The following is a 20,059-nucleotide window of genomic DNA, read 5'->3' as shown; positions in this document are numbered from 1 at the left end:
CCCCAATTTTTTTTTTTTTTTATGCTTTACACTCCCGTGACCCTTGAGAGGAATAAGCGGTTAAGAAAATGGGTGGATGGATAATTGTAAATGTAAATGAAAAAGATTCCGAATTGTCTTAAAGTGCAATAAGGCAGGTATTTAATAAATGAAAATTCCGATGAACAGTACAGTGGGTACGGAAAATATTCAGAACCCTTTAAATTTCACACTATTTGTTATATTGCTGCCATTTACTAAAATCTAAAAAGTTAATTTTATTTGACATTAATGTACACTCAACACCCCATCTTGAGAGAAAAAAACCTGAAATGGAGATTTTGCTATCCATTTCTTGTGATCATCCTTTAGAGGGTTCAACTCTGTCAATGGAGTCCAACTATGAATAATTAAACTGTTTGGACTTGATTGGGAAAAGTACACACCTGACTATATACATAAGAGCTTACAGTGCATGTCAGAGCAAATGACAGTGACTACGAATGTAGTGCTTAAATGGAAGAAGTATGGGTCCACCAGAACTCTTCCTAGACATGGCCATCCAGCGAAACTGACAATCGTGGGGGAAAAACCTTGGTGAAAGAGGTAGAGAAAAATCCAAAGATCGCTGTGATTAAGTTCCGAAGATGCAGTAGGGAGATCGGAGAAAGTTTCAAAAAGTCATCACTCCAGCCCTCAGACCAGTCGGGGCTTTATGGCATAGAGGCCTGACGAAAGCCTCTCCTCAATTCAAGACATGTGAAAGCCCAAATAGAGTTTGCCAGAAGAAAAAAAACACAAAGGACTCTCAAACTATGAGAAACAAGATGATCTGGTCTGATGCAATGAAGACTGAATTTTTTGTCTTTAATTCTAAACGGCATGCATGAAGAAAACTAGGCACTGCTCATCATCTGCCCAATACAATCCCTACAGTGAAACATGGTGGTGGCAGCATCATGCTATGGGGTTGTTTTTCAGCTGCAGGCACAGGACGACTAGTTGCAATATGTTGAGGATTTGATTCCACTTCTGAACTGGTTATTTGAGATTGATTCACTGACATAGGATGGTCCGGTAGGCGGGGCCGTTTCTAGCTTCATGGGGGCCCTTGGCAAGATGCTGTTTGGGGGCCCCTAGTTTGCCAAACTACAATGAAGAGATTCCTAACCCTTTAGTTGGTCTTCTAAGATACCACAATCTTATACACTTTATGATAGGGCTGGTAATTGATTAAAATTTCCTCAATCAATTCAATTTCGATTCACAAGAGTTCAGTTTAATTCGATTCACTTCAATTCAATCAATATTAATTATGGAACATCCATTCTTCTTAATTATGAATGATATGATAAGAACTCCACGAACATTTAATTTCAAATAAAATTTTGCGGATGAAGTAACTGATTAAGTGATTTAGTTTATTAATAAAAGTAACACCGAACGTGAGCTGATCACTTTAGTGTTACACAAATATTGACATCAGTAAGGATGAGATGAAAATATTTTCATAATTCTAATTCAATATTTGTGAATATAAATTACAATTATTCTAAATTGTCTTAAAGTACAATAAGTCAGAACATACATTTAAATTCATGTGAACAGCAAAAAAAAAACTAAGATAAAAAAAGGCCTTCAAAATTAATAATAAAAAAAAAAGAATTTATAGGAAAATCGATTCGATATCGATTATTTGATTTTTTTAAACCTGGCCCTTTTTTATGAGCAAAACAGACTACAGTTCAATTAAATATCTTAAGTTGACAGTCCTCTTTGACAGTGTTTTGGCAAATGGCAAAGGTTATCAAGCAAATAGACCATGAGTGAAATTACAGTAATAGTGCAGTAATACAGAATATTAAAATGTATCTGTTTTTATATAAAACAATTATGTACAGTGTATCTTGTCTTGTTATGTGTCACTTTTAAGCATTTTCTACATTAATTTACATAGTATACTAGTTGAACTAGCAGCTGGACAAGGGAAGATTAACATCTATAAATAAATGCCAGAGGCTAGCGAAGTGGCTAGCAAAACAAATAAACAAACTTGTTAAAAATTAAATAAAATAGGAGTTTTGCCGCCAACAAGTGCCAACCTTTCTCCTTTCAACGTTTTTCTTCTTCAGTTTTCTTTTTCTTCCGTTTTCCCGCGCCGCTGAGATAACTTTTTGATACCATTACGGCGTCTGTTTTGTTTAGTACTCTCGCTAACGGAAAAGGTAGATTGGCAGCTGTTAATCATTCTCACACAGTGATGTAGTCACAAAAACACCAGCCACTGCTCATTATCACATTTTATTTTGTTTCTATCTATGTTTATTTTTTTTAAGCATAAAGAGCATGTAATAAACAAATATTAGAGACAGATAACGGCAGGACATTTTAATCATCCTCATGCAAGACTACAGAGCTAAAGAGAGGACAGAGCTAGGTAGAGACTATAGAGCTTGGGGGCCTCCTGGTGGCTTTCGTGGAGGAAAAAAATGGTGGTGGAAGAGGTGCGCCGTCAAGAGGAGGTGGAAAGAAGCGCTAAGGCTGTCTCGCTTGCCAAACAAGGACAATGGATGAGGTGGGAGGGGCTGGAAGGAAGAAAACTCAGCTGGAGAGAGCTCTGGAAAATGGAAGCAAGCTACATCAGCTTCATCATTAGAGCAACTTAAGATGTGCTCCCATCAAAAAACCTCCACCAGTGGTATGGAGAGGACCCACCCTGCGCCCTCTCAACTCCAGCAACTGTGCAACACATCCTGACCGGTTGTAAGACCAGCCTCACACAAGGCCGCTACACCTGGAGGCACAACCAGGCCCTCAAGAGTCTGGCAGCAGCCATTGAGGAGCAAGAGAAATACCATCAAATACCCGAGAAAGACTAATTCCATCATAGCACCAACATTTATCCGAGAAGGTCAGAAAAACCCCAACCAACCCTCTGCCAAACTAGAAGCTGGACATCTAGCCACGGCCAGAGATTGGAAGCTACTTGTCGATATTGGCCAACAGCTAATCTTCCCACAAATTGTAGCTACCACCTTGAGGCCAGACATGGTACTCTGGTCATCTTCACTGAAGACTGTGTTCATCATGGAACTCACTGTCCCATGGGAGAATGCAACGCAGGAGGCCTATGAGCGCAAGAAACTGCGCAACACAGACCTGGCAGCAGACGCTCAACAGAAAGGGTGGAATACAAAAGTCTATCCGGCTGAAGTGGGATGCAGAGCGTTTGTGGCTTCTTCCACCATTAGCCTGTTGAAGCTCCTTGGGATTCATGAAGAGGCTCTGCGGCAGACAATAAGATCAGTCTCTGAAGCAGCCGAGAGAAGCAGCAGGTGGATATGGGCAAAGCGGAAAGATCCTGATTGGGCACTGCCCGCTCGCTATAACCCACCACCTTTTAAAATTGGGTAACTCTTATGATTGGGTATAAGACACAAGCTCAGGCGTGATCACCCTGTAGCTGGTCACCTTTGATGAGGGTGTTGAAAGGCCGAAACACCCACTGATTCAAAGGAACACTACTGATGATGGGTCCCAAAAAAAGGAGGCGAGTGAATGGTAATGCTCTCCTCTCCATGTCAAAATACAGCTCCCATACTTTCAAAGTGTACCTCATGAGAATACCATCTATTGGCACAATGGATACTTTACCATCATATCCTCTGTTTAATGATTCTTATGGCCACTACTCCTGCTTGTTCCTTGTTGCCAGACTTACCTATAACATTAGAAAGGAGGCTATCCACTCTGTGGGTGGGGTAACACTATTATTATTATGAATATATCCTTTCACTGCATATATGTAGACCATTTTTTGTCTTGATCTGGGAGATATTGCACTTGTAATGCTACAAAAACATTCACCGACTTGCTCTGGTATGTTCATTTACATTGTAGCCAACAGCCTCGTTTCCACCGACGGTATCTACCCTACCCTACTCTACTCTATTCTGCTCTGCTCTACTTGGCTCTACACCAAAAAGCAGTGTGTCTCCACTGCTACGGCCACCACCTCCTCACCTTGCCAGTGATGTCATGCAAATGCGACCGCAGCTAGCGTGCACTGCACACACAGGCAAAAACAATGGAGAGCGCAAACAATGGTTTGTGCTTGTTTATTTCAGCTTGAAGACATCGAATGAATATTGCAGCAACCAGAAAACTGTATTCAATAATGTTAAAAAGGTTTGCTCAAAAGTCCAAGCATTGATCTGTTTGGAAGCCATTGTTGTCCTCTCTTAATCGTTAATGGCAGCTGTTTTCCCGGGGTGGTGGTTTGCGCAGCTGCACATTGATGACGACATGTCTCGAACCAATCATTGGCCTCCATCACTTCATGGTATGCAGGCTGCACCGCTAAGGACAAAATATCACTGCAAAAAGTTGTCAGGACCGCAGAAAAAGTCATTGACTGCCCTTTTCCACCGCTCCAGGATATTGCTAACACCCGTTATAATACAAGAGCCAGGACCATCATTACGGATACTTCTTACCCCGGTCATCATCATTTTTCACTTCTGTCCTCAGGGAGGCGATACAGATCAATCAGATACCACACCACCAGATTCACAAATAGTTTCTTTCCAAAAGCCGTTAACTCCCTAAATCACCAACATACACCATAGTCATATGTTTAATTAACTTTTATTGCACTTTTATACAGTGTTTTATTGAAGTACTTAAGTATTGATATGATATGAAACTATTTTTTTGTCATGTGTTTGCTTTAGATGTCAAGGTGCATGATAGGTGTTTGCAGGTTTTATGATTGAAGGGAGCACTTGCACTTACGTTGTATATTTTATGCAATGACAATAAAAGTGTCTGTCAGTCTGTCTGTCTGTCTGTCTGTCTGTCTGTCTGTCTGTCTGTCTGTCTGTCTGTCTGTCTGTCTGTCTATCTGTCTATCTAGTGTAAAGAGAGAAAGAGCTCAGTGTGAGAAACAAATGTTGGCAGCCATAATTTTGCCTTCTGTGTTATTAAAACTCAACAATTTGGCCAAAAATATCTTCACAATAGCCTTTTTATTTGACCATTAATGACTGAAACATCTTCTAATTAGTAAATTAACACCTTAGCTGTTCACAATGGATACTCTGCAAGCCTGTGGCCAATAGTTTTCAGACTGGATTTGGTTTCGAATTTCCTGCCCTCTGTCTGCAGATGTGATGTCATGTGCGCATTTTGTCTGTGAAGAATGGTGTGTGTAGTTTCATTTTTCGGCAACAGGTGGCAGTAGCTTTAAGTACAGGTAGTCCTCTAGTTACTAACACCCGAGTTACGAATATTTGCAGATACGAACATAGGCTGACTGATGTCCATAAAAGCTGTATTTTGCGTGTTAATATTTAAGTGTGCGCCACATAATACATTATGGTAAAGTATTGTACTGTAGTGCCCCTCTCTGCCACAACCCCGCTGAGCAGCACTGCGCCATTTGCACATTTCAACTACCTCTCTGTCCAGCGATGAACCGCACAGCCTGAGCCACGGCCAGTGGCCAGTTGGCTACGGTGCACGTACTCTTCATGCACTTGAAATTGGCGCCACACTGTGAGTACAATTCAGAGGCTCTCCTGGAGGATATTCATGAAAAGCAACCCTCAGTCGTCTTCTTTATCGGCGTAGTAGCAAAACGTACAATATCTTTCCAGCTTCGACAACAATTGAATCTGACTCGGCAGTCGGAGTCTTGACTTGTCATATGCATAATCACAATTTATGTGCACTTCAGGGACAGTCGGAAAACATAATTTCCTAAGACCGTTACACCAAATACGTAATGCCTTCCACTTCTTTAGCCTCACATGAACTCAATTTAGTAGCTCCTCCACCATCTATGTACAGTAATCATATTTATTTAGTTTTTATTGCATTATACTGTGTAAAAATTGTATGTACTGTACTGTGAGGAAGAGGTTCAGATAATGGATGGTTGATTGATGTAATTTAATGTATGTTTTTTTTAATCAAATTTATGTACCATATAGATTGTATATATAGGGTATAAAGTTTAATTTGTTTAATTTTTTTTACGTATTTCTATTATTTTAAACAATTTGATAAAATGTTATTTTGAAACCAAATTTAATGTGAACCCATTGTGTTCGTAAGCTGAGGACTACCTGTATTGCAAAACTTTTCATTTTATTCTTCATAAGGTTTGATTAAAAAAAAAAAAAAACATACAACAAACATAATAATGGGAAATTGTTTTATTTAAAGAAGTGTGCATTGGGTGTGTACAACCCACGTGACACATCAGAGTTAAATTCATCCTGAGTATACAATAAGTTCATGGTCACAAAGACACTCAATTGTGTTGACATTCAAATTCAGGAGGCTTCCTACTTGGGGCAATTCCTATGAATATTGATTGGATGGATTGATTACCAAATTTCAAACATATAAACACACAAGATTGGTGTATAAACAGCACAGTTGATAAGTGGTTATCATTGTCATTGTTATCAAACGTCAAGACGATTTTAAGATTCCTGACAGGGACCCTAGAAAATAATGCAGCAGTATTTTCAATTTGTGGTGGAGGTATTGAAGTGGTGTGGGACAAAGTGATATATTTGTTCACAGGGCCTCAAATGTGTTGTGATGCCCTTGACCTCACATCAAGGGTTGTGGATTTGAATTTTGGCTTGTCTTAGAAAATGAAGTGTTGAGTGGAAGCCATATTTGCATCTCCATTAATTAGGCCAATACAATATGATCCAATACAGTCAAAATACTTGTAAAATTACTCAGACTTTGATTCATTTCAATTACAATGTAACAGAGGTGGGAGTAAGTCATTGTTTTGCAAGTCCCAAGTCAAGACTGACAAGTCCCGAGTCAAGTCTCAAGCGATTCACAAGTCCTACACTTTGAGTTTCAAGTCCTGGTAGAATATATTATTTGAGGTGACCATCAAAGTAGGAGTCAGAGACTCAGGGAGTGAACCCAGAGTGGTGCAACAGATTGCCGTGTTTGCAATGTGTTACCAATTAGTTTACAGTCTCATTAACTACGCAGCTAGCAACGATAATTAACCAATAAAAATTAGCTTACTTACCGTTCTTTATGCATCTTCAGATGTTGAACGATGTTTGAAGTTGTTGCCTCTCCATCAGTGATCTAATCTGCAATTCATTTTTTGTTGACCACCTCATAGTTTTTGTACCCAAACAACTAGAGGTGCAACGTATGACAAAAGTCACGGATCGGATTGTTAAAAAATAATAAGTGAAATCAGATGAATAGAATTTTGTCTTAATTTATTTTATAAAATGTTTTTGCCCATTAAATTTAGAAAAATATATATGAACTCAAAATGTCTAATATGGCCATTAGGATTTATGAACACAATTTTAAGTGCAATATAAGGCAAAATACATAATTATTTTATACATGGTCCCAAGGCAAAATAACAATGTATCCTGCCTTACCTTATATTGCACTTGTAGTTGTGTTCCTAAAACCCAAATGGCCATATTCTACATTTTGAGTTAAATGTTTTGTTTGTTTTTAAGCTAGTGTTTTATAAAATGATTATATATGAAGGCACAGTTCTATTTATTTATTTTTTAATAATGAAAAATACATCTAAGTGCAATTTAAGGCACGTTCCCTTCGTTTAAACAGGGAGAGTGGATTACAAAGTAGCATAGGTCCACAATAAGAATAGCAAGCAAGCCAAGCAACAGCTGTCATATACTGTTGGTAGCCAGGCACTCGATGCTAATGCTAACAGTTAACCACGAACGCCTTGTACTTGTACCGTATCGTGCAATGACGGCGTAATTAACTTGCTGTTTCTTCACGTCCTAAATTCGCTATTTAATATACTTTCGGGGTGGCATTATGATAATGGTGGTAGAAAATGTGTAATTTCAATAAAAAGGTCGATAATGCAAGAAAATGTTCAAGAGAAGTAGTCAAGCTGGCGATCTTCAAAGGCAGACTTCAAAGTAAAATCTACCAAGGCTGTTGCATTGGTGTCAATGTATTATTTGGTCAGCTTTATTTTGAAGTTTGCCTTAGCATAGGCGGTGTGTGTTTGCGCCTTTGCGGCCTCTCTGACATTACTGAATGATGGCACTGTGTCAGCCCAGTTCGCACACTTATGCACACACACACCGAGAGGAACTTACCCGTTAGATACATTTTAATCTTTTTGTTTTGTCAAAGGGCTCAAGTCCGAGTGAAGTCACAAGTCAATGTTGGTAAAGTTCAAGTCGAGTTGCAAGTCTTTTAACATTTTGTCAAGTCGAGTCCAAAGTCGTCAAATTCATGACTCAAGTCTGACTCGAGTCCACGCCTCTGCAATGCAATACAATTAAATTATGATGTACTACAGTCTGATTCACTTTAGGAAAGTAACATTATTTAAAAACAAAAACCTTGAAAAATCCTATTTGTCGCCAAGCCCTTCTGGACATGTAGGGCTGCTTCCGCTACGGCATGCTTCATTTTTACACTCACAATAATGTAGTAAGAGTTGGCCAAGCCTCGTGCGATTTGGTTGCTTACAGTGGAGATAAGACAATAAGAATTGCACATGGAAAAAAAATTGTTTACCAAGTATAGTGATTTTTAAGCAATACATCTCAAAACATATACTGTACCAATTTTTGCTTTATCAAAATTAAGTCCTCGACTGGATGTTGTGTTTGGTTATGTTAAGATAGTATAGTGAAATGTTTACAAGGTACACAATCGCATGTCATGATGTGTCTGATCAGAAAGTCTAACACCTATAAATGAAACATGGATACGATGTATCCAAAAGAGGAAGGGTGATGAAGATTGATGATGACAATGAGTTTCAGTGAGATAGTTGTATCATGACAGCAGGCTGTGGATACAAAATAGATGCAGTTACACATCACCATTTAAATATCAAAACTGTGTGAGTTGATTTCTTTTTTAAACGTTTCAATATACAAAATACACAGTACTTTTACCTTACTGATCCACACTTCTCTTGCCTCTGTACATCACTGCAAGTAGATTTGTTGATTTAGAAACACATTTTAAATACAATGATAAACTCATCAGTTTTAAAGACAATAATATATTAAAAATAGTTAAACCAAAATGAATGTATTCGTTACAAAACACACTTACCTGTACCAACATCACCACCTGTGCAAGTGACTGAAAGATGCAAAATTATATAAAATCAGCCAAAATGTTTCATATCTTTTAGTCACAAAGCACTACATTTGAGGTATGAATGATTTTTCATGAGTCTAGGCAGTCAGTATTATGCCACCATACCTGAATAAACCCTCTGAGCACAGAATGAGACTTTGCTGCCGTCTGGTGTCAGTGGAGCCACCATTACATGATAAATGTCTCCACATTGGACGTTTGCAATATCACAGCTGTTCTCTCCTGCAGATGTAGTATGGTTGTAGTTGTTGTTACTGCCCATTATTTCGGCTATGTAACGGTGGCTGCTGCCAGTGGTGCGCCATTGCAGCCGCAAAGCGTTTCCAGCCATCTTGTACATCCTTACACCTGATGGACAACATGCACCTGCCAGACAGAGACAATGAGGCAGTGACCAGCATATTGTGGTTCTCATACTTAATGAATGTAATGTCTAAAAAAACACATCTGTAACATGTGTGAAAGTAGAGTGATGAGCGATGTTAGAAACATTTATATGAATGTGGTTCATTATGTCAACTCAGTGTTGTTTGTTTGACTGTGCCTTTCTAAATAAAAGCAAGAAGAAAAAGGTTGATGATTAACATAACACTCCATGCAGTGGTTACAACAGTGGAGTCCAAAATACAACTTGGGGTCCATTTGTGGCTCACTATCCATTTTTAGGTGGCCCATGGCATATACTACAAATAGTATTTGACACGGCCCCAAAAGGCAATAAAAAAATAAAAAGGTAGAAGTAGGTGAAGTGAGAAGGGAGGGTGTAAAAAAAAATAAAAAATACAGTTATTTCTGGACTATAAGCCGCTACTTTTTTTCACTTGCATTCGACCCTGCGGCTAATACAAAGTTGCGGCTCATCCATCAGATCACAAGGGGGCGCACTATAAAGGAAGTGTAAGAGTGTCAGGCAGAGCAAAACAAACCAAGTGAGCCCAAATACAGTAGGAGAGACGGAACAAGAGCGAGACAATTTGCGCCCTCATTATGTTACTGTAGGTGCCATAACAAATTGGTTTATATAATGTAGAATTTTTCTAAAATTATGACTAAAACAAAACAATTACTCTTCAAAACAATGTGGTGAATAAATATACTGTAGTTAACTATTAAGTAAAAAGGGTTTGTTCCATTTTCTTCTATTTCAAGGTCCGATTAGTGAACTTATCACATTAATGATCCTCAAGTTCCACAGTTTGCGCTTGTTTTGGTTTTGAATGTGGAGATGGGATTCATCTATCTTAAGTGCAGGGGTGGATCTAGTCCAATACGATACAGGGCCATGGGCCACCCCAAAATCTTGAAAAATCCTTAACTATTTGCCTTGTCAACTTTAACAGAAGCCTATCATGTAACAGTTTATTACATTACCCAAAAAATATTTACAATGTACAGGGTGACACACAAAAAACGGTCATCACCTAAACTTGAATAACTTTAGAAATAATGAATCAATTAATTTTATTTTTCAGATTTACCAAGAAGAATTAATGTTCTAAGAGTCTACCAAATTTGACCTTCAAGTTGCCATGGACTACTGAGGAAAATACATTTATAGTTGAGGCATATTTTCGGCTCTCCCTTAGAGATAGGGTGAGAAGCTCGGCCATCCGGGAAGGACTCTGTGTCGAGCCGTTACTCCTCCGCATTGAGAGGAACCAGTTGGGGTGGCTCGGGCATCTGGTTCGGATGCCTCCTGGACGCCTCCCGGGAAAGGTGTTCCGAGCAAGTCCCACCGGCGGCAGGCCCCGGGGACAACCCAGGATACGCTCGAGAGACTATGTCTCTCGACTGGTCTGGGAACGCCTTGGGATCCCGCTGGAGGAGCTGGTTGAAGTGGCTGGGGAGAAGGAAGTCTGGGCTTCCCTGCTAAAGCTACTTCCCCCGCGACCCGACCCCGCATTAGCGCTAGATGATGGATGGATGGCATATTTTCGGCTGAAGTCCATCCACGCAGCTCAATTGCAATTCAAAGAATGGTTCAGATGTCGTGAATTTCCTGTCCATTCAATGATCTACAGATGGGTCAACAAGTTCAGAACCCATAGGACTGTGCATATTCTCAATGGTAAAGACACTAACAGACACATCTGCGATCAAAATTCTCAGCACAGACTCCCGGTTGATCCAAAGCTCCTGACTTCGCCGATGCACAGGCTTGCTTGGGCTGCGGACAACAGAGTCTCTGACTGCAGCAATGTTGTGTGGCGTCCTTGATGATTTCAGTCGTCCAGAGTGTGATTGTCTATTGGTGTCTTTACCATTGAGATTATGCACAGTCCCATAGGTTCTAGGTTCTGAATTTATTGACCCATCTGTAGATCATTGAGTGGACAGGAAATTCACGACATCCGAACCGTTCTTTGCGTGGATAGACTTCAGCCGAAAATATGCCTCAACTATAAATGTATTTTCCTCGGTAGTCCATGGCATATCGAAGGTCAAATTTGGTAGACTCTTAGAACATTAAATCTTCTTGGTAAATCTGAAAAATAAAAATAATTGGTTAATTATTTCTAAAGATATTCAAGTTTAGGTGATGACCGTGTTTTTGTGTTAATTCCTTACTTGATTAATTTCAGCATCTGTAATAAATGAAAGTCAAATAATGTTAAAGTGGCTGTTGTGGCCTTCCATTTTTTGTGTATGTGGCCCTCAAAAAAGTTTGGACACTCCTGGGCTACAAAGTGGTTGTCTAAGAGTGTTGTTGTTGTTTGTTTTTCTTTTAAGTAACTAGATGCTGCCGTTGTCAACTACACAGATGAGGCTGCACAGCCAATACTGCAGTATATTAGGCACAAGGTACACTTGGCTTCCATCTGTTCAAAAACATGTTTGTTTGGATAATTGAAGACAACAAATTTGGTGTGCAGTACAGGTCAAAAGTTTGGACTCACCTCATACAATGCATTTTCTTTAGTTTTATGACTATTTACTTCATAGATTCTCACTGAAAGCATCAAAAGTAAGAACGAACACGTGGAGTTATGTACTTAAAAAAAAAAGTGAAAATACTGAAAATATGTTTTAGATTCTAGTTTCTTCCCAATAGCCACCCTCTGCTCTGATTACTGCTTTAGACACTCTTGGCATTTTTACCTCTGGGAAGTCCTTCAATACTGTTGGAAAACCATTTCAGATGACTACTCTTGAAGCTCATCGAGCGAATGCCAAGAGTGTGCATAAAAATCATCAGAGCAAAGAGCGACTATTTTGAAGAAACTAGAATATAAAACATGTTTACAATTATTTCACCTTTTTTTGGTACATAACTCCACATGTGTTCATTTATAGTTTTGATGCCTACAGTGAGAATCTACAATGTAAAATATTCATGAAAATGCATTGCATGAGAAAGTGTGTCCAAACTTTTGGCCTGTATTGTAGCTGTGAATGTGAGTGTGAATGGTTGTTCATCGCTATGTGTCAGTCATGTGACTACCCTGTGTTTTGTCAAAAGTCAGAATATATTCAACAGCTTCCATTTGAACTTGCATTGTAGTAATAGACCGATATGTTTTTTTCAAGTCCGACACAGATACCAATTATTAGTAGTCAAGGAGACCGATAACCAATGTTTCAAGCCGATATTCATTTTCAGTAAAAGTAAAATATTATCATCAAAATTTACACACAAAAAAAAGTATATTTTTCTGTTTTAATCTTAAACATGCAAAGAATTGACAGCTTTGTTTAAAGTTCTAACACAAATTGCAGGGAGCTTCCAGAGTCATCAGCAAACTAAGCAAGTAGATAGTTTCCTAAAGTTTTCTACTGGAGATAAAGTTTTCAGCATAATTTCTTAATTTCATTATATAATTTTTTTTATTTTTAAACACCCCAGTGTGTCAGCATATGTATTTCTAAAGTGGAAATTTAAATAAATCCATAAATGAAAATGCGGCTAATTTGGGGTTTTCATCAGGGTTCGTGAACGGTTTCAAAAGATCTTCGCAGACAGTAAAAATTGTCTGAATATGTCCGAAATGCCCGGCCGATAATTGGTCTATTCCTACTGCATTGTACCATACATGATGAATGAACAGTCCGGAAACAGAATTACTCACTGGATGAGAAGCCCTGATAGGTGCAGTTGACACTGCGCCCACTGTGGCTGAAAGCCTTCATGGTGACTGTATAGTTTGTGCCACAGGTGATGCATCCCATGAGGCAGTGGAAGTCCTCGGTGTGGCAGCTTGCATGACCACGCGGTGATGTCAACGAGGTCAGAAATGTATAAGCACCTTTAGCATGAGACCATGAGACATTGGTCATCGCCTGAGTGACCTGGTGCACGGTGGGATTGGCTGGACAACAGGGTTCTGTGGGGTAAGAAAATGTGTACAGTGACCAATGACAAATCAGCATATTGAGAGTTTAGCTGTTTGATTGCCAGTTTGGAGCAGCATTGATTCTGTCACAAAGCGTGAATTCTTTACCGGTTTCTAGTGTTTCAGAATAGCTGGTTAAACTCTGTCCAGCAGCACTGATTGCTATGACGGTGACATCATAGATGGATCCACAGGGAAGATCTGTGATCTCACAGCTACTTCCTAAAGAGGTGCAGGTGTGTGTGCCATCTTCTCCCACTGCGTTCACGCTGTAATTTGCAGCACGGTTGTTTGCTGTCCAGCTTACACTGACACAGGAAGAGTTTTTGGGATCAAGCTGGATATACATGGGCATGCAGGGGGCTGGCCAGGAAGAAGTAATAGATACAGATTTAGAATGATAGATAACAAAATAGATAAGCATGGTTAAATGATATTAAACCCTATTATGACAAACGTATCATGTGATACTTGAGTTTTTGAGGCTTTTCTAAAATGTGGTACGAGTACCACTTTTAGTACACGTGCTTCCTCTAGTGGTAAATAAAGAATCATGTAACAGAGGCTTAAGCTTTCTTTAATTCATCCATCCATTTATTTTCTTAACCGCTTGTCCTCACAAGCCAGTCAATCGCAGTCTTTAATTCAGTACATTACATTTGTTCAGTACAGTTCAATTGTGTTTACCTTGGGCGTTCGATACAGTTGTATTTAATATTTTAGGACCCTCAGGTACAATTTTCATGTATTTTTTGTGTGCAATAGATTTCAAGTGAATCCTTCTTTTAGTACAGATTTGTATTTTTGTATCTTTAAACGCAATGATAATGTTCAAACTATACATAATGTTAGAGTTGCATACAACAACTATTAAAAATACTTTTAAATAATAAATAAACTGGTTCATCTTTGCTGATCACTTACTTATGCCTAATACGCGACTCTATTATGAGGGTGGTACTTGGAGTGCAAAGTAGTTTCGGAAGTGTTTATGTAAAAAGTTTGATAATCACTGCTACATCATTAGAGTGATGTCTTATTTGTTTTTTCTTAACTAGCCAGATGTGTAATATATAATCCACTCGAGGGCAGTCATTTGTTCACTATCCAACAAAACATAAAAGAAAGAGACAATTGTGTTTTCAAGGAGAACATTACCAATTTTACAATTATTTAGGTCAGAAACAAATTCATTTTTCTTATTGAAACAACTATAGGAGAAGTTACTGGGGTGAGTAGGGGGTTAAAAATGTGCATATCGAACTTGCCACAGCAGGTTTGTAAGGTTAAACTGGCTGATTTACACAGGTAAATTAACACAACTCATGAATAATAACACTTGATAATCTCTTGCAGCATTAACTTTGCTTTGGCACCACCCTGATTTGACAAAGGATGGACTTGATCATTTCCCAACATGGCAAAAGAGATGCAAACACTCCACTGTCCATTTTACCCACGTCTACTGAGAGAAACCCAAAGTGGATCTCAGCCTGAACAAGGAGAGATAGCTTTCAAAACTGAAGTATTCCTGTTCCATTGATCAATTTCTCAATGATGCATGATAGTAGCTCTAATGTCACCAGTGTATCACTTGTTACGAGGAGGACTTAAAACAAGTTTTTACAGCTAAGAATTCTCTGAAAACATATAACTATGGCATAAAACAGAGGCACTTATTGTGAATACAAATTAACAAATTTTAGGATTTACAAACTACGTAAGAAATAAAAGACAAATAATCTTAAAACAATATTAATAATTTTAGAAATTCTGCTCTTGCATAGTATATTATTCTCAAAACAAGATCAATAAGGCTTTATGGCTTGATATAAGAGTTTAAGTCTAGGTTAGATAGTTGATTTTTGCAGTGCAGAATAATATTGTTTATCTTATAATAAATTGTGTTTTTTTTATGTTTGGAATTAAAAATGTGTTTGCTATTTTTGTGTACTGTAATGTTTTGTTTTATAAAATAGAATAGTTGATCATGTAACTGACTGTATCAAATGTGATACAAAAAAAATCCATTCATGTTTATTGTGTTTTGTTTACAAGGACCAGTAAGTGCTACATTTTCTACATTTTCCCTAACCCTAACCATAAAAAAAATATTTTATTGTACTGTACATTTTATTGTACCGGTACATTTAGAACAGAAATAAAATTTGTGATTAATCGTGAGTTAACTATTGAAGTCATGCGATTAATTACGATTTAAAAATTGTATCGCACGACACCCCTACTTTTTATCTACCCTATCAACTCTAATAGTAATTTTTTTTAGGATGTGTAGTTTATAGCAGGAGTTCCAACAAAACATAACCACTAGTAATCAGAAAATGGTAATAGTACTTTTAGTATTTGTTTTCATTGATTACTGTGTCATATTATTCTTCATTATTTGATTCATATTATGTATATGTGGTCTACCTGTATCTTTGGTGTGAGCTTTGCATGCACGATTACAGCCGCTCATGTCGTTGCAGGGTGTCACAATCACACTGTAGGCACTGTCACAGCTCAGGTCAGAGAGAGCGCACACCGGTGCAGTGTCATTGCACAGGATGACTTCTGAAATATCTGCCGCTCGAGTCTCATACAGATCTGCTCCCTGAGATGCTGTCCATGTGATATCCAGAGTTTCCGTGCTCACCAGGGAGACGAACACAGCCTCTGGACAACAGGGCACTGACAAAGACATGGTGCACGCAACTTAACACAGGCAAATCAGGTTAATAGAAAGAGGAACAGACTTGTCGTGCATGAGACGTGACTTGCATGTGGTATAGTTGACTTCAGGTCCTGGAGGACTGGAGCCAGCATAGTTGTAGGCGAACACATACATATGGAACATGTAGCCACATTGGCAGTGGTAGGTGCAATTGTTGCCGGTAGTATTGCATGTTACCTCACCGCCGTCACCTTTCTTGATGTAGGCCCTGTAGCTATCTGCATAGGGTTCCATATCCCAGGATAGAATGCAGTTTCCTTCCACTGACTCCACCAAGGCTAAAGAGCTGGGTGGGCAAGGGACTGAGAGGGACAGATGACAATTACACATCGTTTAAAAAAAAAAGGAACAATATTGAAAATGTTTGTGTTAGCATTTGTCTCTTAGCATTTATACAAGATATCTTTGTGGTTCTAGGTGACAAGGATTGAGAAAAGGTCTTGTGGAAATCAAAGTTTTCATACTCACAGGTAATGAACTCAACAGGAATTGAAGGGTAGCCGGGCCCTGCTTCATTGGAAGATATAACCTGGATAGTGTGCACCTCTCCACAGCCCACTGGTGAGAGGTTGCAGGGGCTGGATGTGGTGTTACATGTGAGGTTCTGATCACTCATCACATAGTACTCTACGTTGCCATAGACCTCCTGATTTAATTCCCAGGACACAGACAGTACAGCTTGGTCGACAATCATCACCACAGAGACTTCCACGGAAGCTGGTGTCGGAGGTCCTGTCAATACACAAGGATGAAACACAGGGACGCATCCAATAATAAACTAGTTAGACTGCATGTGTATAACTGTTTCTGGACCTTTGTTTGCCAATAAACACATAGGCTACTGAATGGCATAGTTGTCATAGTTTCCGCCCTATAATTTACCAATGATAAGGGAATCTGATCAGACTTTTCCCATTTAGAGTCTTGTTAAACCTATACCTCTGTTAGGAAGAGTCTGTAAGCAAATATAAAATGTCAAAGTGCTTCCTTACGTGTTGTCTGGTTGATGTACAAACTTCCTTCTCCCTTTCGTCCTTCAGCGTCCCAACCATACCCCATGACCATGAAGAGTGAGCCAGCTTCCAGTCCTGAGAGTGTCAAATTGGTGCTGGTGGTGTTTTGTTTCATGGTTGCGTTGGCGAAAACGTCGTACATGGCCACGGTGTACAGGACAGCACCGTCAATGGGGTACCAGGATATAACAATGCTATCATTACTGGGAGAAGAAGTGTAGAGCTGAAGAGGGGGCAAAACTGTAAGGGAGGGGAAAAAAACTTGATGAGATGTGTGGTTTGTAAAATACAAGTACAGTCTCACCAAAGACTACGGTTGGTGTAAAGCACAATTATTTGATACAGTAGCTCCATTTATGGCTTCAGTCATCCTGAGAGAGAGAGAGAGAGAGAGAGAGAGAGAGAGAGAGAGAGAGAGAGAGACAGACAGAGACAGAGACAGAGTGAGAGAAACAGAGATAGAGAGATAGAGAGAGACAGAGTGAGTGAGTGAGTGAGTGAGTGAGTGAGTGAGTGAGTGAGTGAGTGAGTGAGTGAGTGAGTGAGTGAGTGAGTGAGGGAGGGAGGGAGGGAGGGAGTGAGTGAGTTTATAGCATATTAAATGTGTGACTATAAAAGCTGTCTACATATTTTCGGCTCTGGAATTGGAACGTTCAACAGTTACGTGAAAACCCAAATTCAATTTCACCCCAGACTTCATCACAGGAAAAAAAAAAGACCTTTTATCCAAATCTCTTGTAACCTGAAGTTAAATATAAATACATAATATATAACTATCAATGTCTATATGTTGCTCAACTAATATATATTTAAAAAAAGATACATAACAACTGTAACATTGATTCTATTAATGTGATCCACAAAAATAAGAGGTGACATGTATGGATGCACTTAAAATTTGGCCACTGAAAATGTTGCCCAAATGGGCACTTCGATCAGGGGATGCCGTGAAGCCCTTTGAGGCTCGTTTGTGATTTGACTTGACTTGATCTAAACAGATCTTTAAAAAACAATTTGTCTGATATTGCTGAACTCCTGTAAATTTTGCACGCATACCTTCACAGAAAATGACACAGCCGAGGAAATGTGTCTACGTTTTTCAAAGTATTATAATTTCTTTCAGTGTTTCAGTTTTCAGCCTTGAGCTCCTCATATTCGTTTTTTTGTTTTCAGGCAAGAAATGTCATTCCTGTGCATCTCTAGTGAAAACAGTAGGCGATTCAGATACTGGATTAGATGTTGCCCCTGGGGTGAGGGTGGACCTGGGAGGATGTGTACTGAATATGAGGTCAACTCTTTGTGTTTTACATAGAAGGCTCCGGTAAAGTTACCAACAATAAAGAACAATCCCGGAAGGCTCCTGTCATATTTTTCATATAATGAAAACCTAGAGTTGCTCGAACATTGTTGATGTATCAAGTGAGTGTAACTGTGCTATGAGACAATAGAGAAGATCGAATGGCCACTACTGAGAATGGGGTATAATGTGACTTATTTTTACCTGTATAATATACACTTTTTGTGTTATTCCCCATGTATTGTATAAGTCTTCCCAGGCATGAAAGTGGCAAAACTGTACCTGTCTTTCCAATCACAGAGGGAGATGGCTGGTTGTGTCCTCCGCTATTTGCCGCCATGATCCTCAATGTATACTCAGTGTACGGTGTGAGGGAAGTGATCTCAGCTGGGGAGGAATAAACTGTGTCCTCTCTATAAAAACCATCAGAATTCTGAATGCGTACAATGTAATGAGTTGCTCCTGTCACCAAGTTAAATTCAACTATTAATGTTTGGCTGTCCTTTGGCTTGATATTCTGGATGGGATCCATCAACCTAGGAGCTGAAATGGTAAAAATAGTTTTGATCAGGTCGGGACATTTAAGAAGAGGAAACACTTTCTTACAATTAAAGTAAATGCAAATATGTCTTAACACAGTTTTCATCATGTTCGGAAAGTTCTAACCTCATCATATTTTAAAATTACAGCAAAAGGGGAAGTATAAGATCAGATCCCAAATAATTCATTTTGGAAAACAACATATAATATTAGTGACCTGTTTTACCACATAAATGTCACCTTACCCCCCAAAAAGTATGCGTTAACCTCACCTGTGAATGACTGAACCGTTATAATGTCCAGTTGGTCATGGTTAATATCCAAAGGTTGAACCGTGAAGACGTATAAGTTGTTCGGGGACAGAGAGTTGACCGTGCCCATCACTGTGTTTTCACCAAATTGGATGAAAGCAACGATGTCTTGCGAGCCTTCTTGAGACACGGTGATCAAGTAGGAGGTGGCTCCAGGATATGCGTCCCATAGCAGAGTTGCACTTCTGGATGTTATTGCGAATACTGATGCTGTGAACACTGAGAGTGGAGGTAAAACAAGTTTGTTACACAATAGATTATTTTTTCTTCTGTAAAGCACAATTATGTTTTCATTATTGTTATGTTTATGACATTGTTGGTGATATACACTCATATCAATAGACTACATACACAACATATGTTAAAAAAAATAATATATATATGTATATATATATAGATATATAAAAATACAATACCCGTTTGAGCTGAAGCCTGTAAATTCCAGTGAAAAGAAATTATTAATACAGTTGCTTTCAATTAATCAACAATTCATGCTAACATGTGTCGGTACATAACTTTTTCTTTACACTTTATCTCCTTTTATCAAGATTTTTAGTAAACAGGCATCAGAAAATTTCTTACCTGTGTGCATGTACACACCAAAACAAAAGCAACCAGACCCTTCAATGCATTCATTCTTCAAAACTCACTTTTACGTTGCCACTCTATCAGCTATGATTCAA

At 38.8% G+C, this 20,059-nt stretch overlaps 1 protein-coding gene across 1 annotated transcript; it reads right to left on the bottom strand.

Moving 5' to 3' along the window:
• Positions 1 to 8,640: 8,640 nt before the first annotated feature.
• Positions 8,641 to 20,050, bottom strand: LOC147165184 (fibronectin type III domain-containing protein 7-like). The gene is made up of 14 exons (XM_086089653.1): positions 19,959 to 20,050; positions 19,793 to 19,808; positions 19,338 to 19,595; positions 18,808 to 19,068; positions 17,208 to 17,468; positions 16,684 to 16,947; positions 16,263 to 16,517; positions 15,915 to 16,172; positions 13,590 to 13,844; positions 13,218 to 13,472; positions 9,256 to 9,516; positions 9,103 to 9,132; positions 8,940 to 8,975; positions 8,641 to 8,830 (listed from the first exon to the last, which is right to left on the bottom strand). The coding sequence occupies exons 1-13, from the start codon at positions 20,010 to 20,012 to the stop codon at positions 8,941 to 8,943; spliced, it is 2,463 nt and encodes an 820-aa protein (XP_085945779.1). The 5' UTR covers positions 20,013 to 20,050; the 3' UTR covers positions 8,641 to 8,830; position 8,940.
• Positions 20,051 to 20,059: the final 9 nt, after the last annotated feature.

This window comes from Leptonotus elevatus, chromosome 11 (genome assembly GCF_054856555.1).
Source record: "Leptonotus elevatus isolate MCC_2025b chromosome 11, RoL_Lele_1.0, whole genome shotgun sequence".
In the NCBI taxonomy this organism is placed as follows: domain Eukaryota; kingdom Metazoa; phylum Chordata; class Actinopteri; order Syngnathiformes; family Syngnathidae; genus Leptonotus; species Leptonotus elevatus.
The sequence above is the reverse complement of the archived record's forward strand: the minus strand, read 5'-3'. Positions and strand labels throughout refer to the sequence as shown.